Genomic DNA, 2869 nt, shown 5'->3' with positions numbered 1-2869 from the left:
CTGATATAATTTGATTTAATAACACATGTGCAACCCTGACTGAGCCAGAAATATCATGATTGCACAGCACTGCCATTACAAAATGAGTGATTGATGGCAACACCTGCAAAGGGCTAAACAAATGAAAGCTTCTGGGTTTTTATAAATAGAATAACAAGAGAGAGGATGGTACAGACAAATAGCTAACTGAAAAAATAGAGGCAGAAACTATCTGGCCTGTGGTTTCACAGGCTTCTTATCATAACCAGACAAGAGCATTTGATATAAAAATAAAAATGAAAATGTGTGATGTGTGTGAGATGTCAGATAGCTGAAGAGACGAGGCAGTGATCATTATTGAGTGCTGTTTTACCATAAAAGGATGACCCTGCTACTGATCATTTTGCTGCTCCTCTGTGCTCGTTCATATTGGGGTGAGTAACTTTTTAATGTACTCCTTGATTCAGTCTAATACCAACAATCTATGTTGTTATAGTGTTATTGTGAAGGTTAATTATTAGCTCATATATATACCTGAGAACTGGTGCCATTTGTGTATTACAGACCCTGGTTTCATGCATTGAAGTCTATATGACAATAAAGTGGTAAAACCTATATAATTATTTGTTTTTATTGTATTTTGAATAGGCCTAAAGGCTCATAGGTCTATTGTCCAAAAAATACAAAAACAACTAATTCAAAGCCCCCTGCTCAAAATTACTTCCAGTGGCCCTGAGTAGATGTCATTTCAATATCATTCTATTCTTTCTCGGTTATTCTGTTATAAACATTCTAACTGAACAAATCATGAGATTACATTCTTTTCATCTGAAAGTGGAAAATTAAAAAAGATAAAATACAACAACACTAATACTCTCAGTTATGTCTCTTACCAGGTGTTTTGTCGGATGCAAACAGTGTGATTCAGAGTCCAGATCTTTCTGTCCTGGAAGGAGAGACATTGAACATATCATGCTGCTGGAGCAACAATACTCAAAGAACCGGAATTCAATGGCTGAAAAACCAAAGCTTGATCAAGACTGAAACGGTCAACCTTCATCCTGGAGGTTCTCAGACTGACAAGCCGATGAGCTGCTCACTTCTGATGCTTACAAATATCACAAGCAGAGATTCAGGGACGTACATCTGCAAGATCACTGTGGAGATACCAGTTTTAGATGTGTTTGAGGGAAGCGGTACAACCATCACAGTTACAACCCCGGTGACCAGCACAGCTGGAGGTAGGTGACGGAAACACCAAAGATCTCACCAGATTAGAAGCTCAAGACTCAATGGTTTTTTTAATATGTAGAGCTGACCATCTGTATTTGTATTAAATCTAATGACATGATGCAAATTTAAAGTTTTAAAAGTTTAAAGTTGTCATGATCGGCAGGATTTCTAGCCCAGATGCAGAACACAGACACAGAGGCAGGAGAAAAAGTCCAAAGGTTTATTGGATACAGAGCAGGGTTCTTCCTGGAAGGCAGAGAGGACAAACAGGTCAGGTGCAGATTCAGGTTCCAGGGAGTCAGACAGGCAGGCTGGCTCGGGCTTGCTAACCATAACAGGGTCAAAACAATCCGGCTCAGAGTGGAGCTCTCCTCCAGCTTATGAAAGGAAAAAACCCTAATGAGCTGATGGGGAGCACCTGCTACAGCTGAACACAAGCTCTCAGGAAGGATCTATGGTGGGCAAGCCTCTGGATCCTGACAAAAGTTAGCTGATTTGCCAAAATCTGTATAATGTATAATAAACAGATGTTTCATCCCCTTTATCACACTCCTGAATTGGTAAAAGGCCTGTACTGTACTTATATAGCACTTTTTCAAGTCAGACCAAAGCGTTTTATACTACATTCACCCGTTCACATACACATTGATGAGCTGGATCTTAGCCACAGCGGCCCTGGGGCTCACTGGCAGAACCAAGGCTGACCACCATCAGCACGCAATGCGGGGGAAGTGTCCTTCCCAAGGAGACAACGACATTGAAAGCCAGAGGACTGGGGCTTGAACCATCAACCCTTTGATTTCAGGGCAAACTCCTACATTCGATGCCACTTTCGCCCCTGAAAGTATCTCTAATTTAAACATGGTTGACAGACAGTCAAATGTTTCTGTCCGTCTCAGTCGTTGTTTCCTTGGACCTTCACCCGCATTGGTTCTGTCAGTGAGCCCCAGGGCAGCTGTGGCTAAAATTCAGCTCACCACCATCAGTGTGCGTAAATGACTGAATGTTGTGTAAAGCGCTTTGGGATGCTTGGTATTGATTAAGTGCTGCTCATATAAAGGCTGTTTATCTTTTTATGGAAAAAATAGATGCAGTGGAATTTGGACCGAATTTAAAACAAGAATATTTTTGAAAGGGTATTTTGAATAGATGCTGTAGGATGTAAGATTTGCAACATTTAACTTTAGGACATTTTACATTTTTTGACCAGTGGTGGTTCCAGAAAGTGTTAAAGGAATAGTACACCCAAAACATGATTAGCCTTCATTTTCTACTCACCCCCATGCTGAACAACACTCTGGAGTACTTTTTTGATATCTCAAATGCATCTGGAGATCTGGGAGGCTTCTGGCTGTCTGCTGACATTCAAATAATGGAGGTCTATGGTGCCCGAGGCAGAAAGGTCCATAAAAGTCCACAAAAAACGTGTCAATATTCCTCCATACTGCTCGTCCAATGTATTCCAAGTGTCCTGAGTGGGTAGCATCCAGAATTTACTCGAAACGAAGTCATTTAGAATGTTTTTAGAGCATAAACAGTAGTGTATAGGATTTCCTGAAAGCGCGTTCACGACGCTACGGAAACCCCGGCAGACCAAACCAGACGAAAGTGCGCATTCAGCTGGGCAAAGAACTCATGCTCTTCCTCAACACTGAAG

The 2869-nt window shown here is 41.2% G+C and overlaps 1 protein-coding gene across 1 annotated transcript; it reads left to right on the top strand.

The window, feature by feature from the left end:
• Window positions 1-291: 291 nt before the first annotated feature.
• Window positions 292-1596, top strand: LOC119772117. Its single transcript, XM_038268421.1, has 3 exons — window positions 292-413; window positions 876-1220; window positions 1376-1596. The coding sequence occupies exons 1-3, from the start codon at window positions 362-364 to the stop codon at window positions 1594-1596; spliced, it is 618 nt and encodes a 205-aa protein (XP_038124349.1). The 5' UTR covers window positions 292-361.
• The last annotated feature ends 1273 nt before the right edge of the window (window positions 1597-2869 follow it).

Source organism: Cyprinodon tularosa, unplaced genomic scaffold (genome assembly GCF_016077235.1).
Source record: "Cyprinodon tularosa strain WSP-4 unplaced genomic scaffold, ASM1607723v1 ctg70, whole genome shotgun sequence".
NCBI lineage: Eukaryota > Metazoa > Chordata > Actinopteri > Cyprinodontiformes > Cyprinodontidae > Cyprinodon > Cyprinodon tularosa.
This window is presented reverse-complemented; position numbering and strand designations above follow the sequence as displayed.

Bases quoted from the DNA above. Each gene is read 5' to 3' on its own strand.
- LOC119772117 (XM_038268421.1), top strand. From the start codon at position 362: ATGACCCTGCTACTGATCATTTTGCTGCTCCTCTGTGCTCGTTCATAT. The intron at 414-875 runs GTGAGTAACTTT...GTCTCTTACCAG, and splicing joins CTGTGCTCGTTCATATTGGG to GTGTTTTGTCGGATGCAAAC. The intron at 1,221-1,375 runs GTAGGTGACGGA...CATGATCGGCAG, and splicing joins GGTGACCAGCACAGCTGGAG to GATTTCTAGCCCAGATGCAG.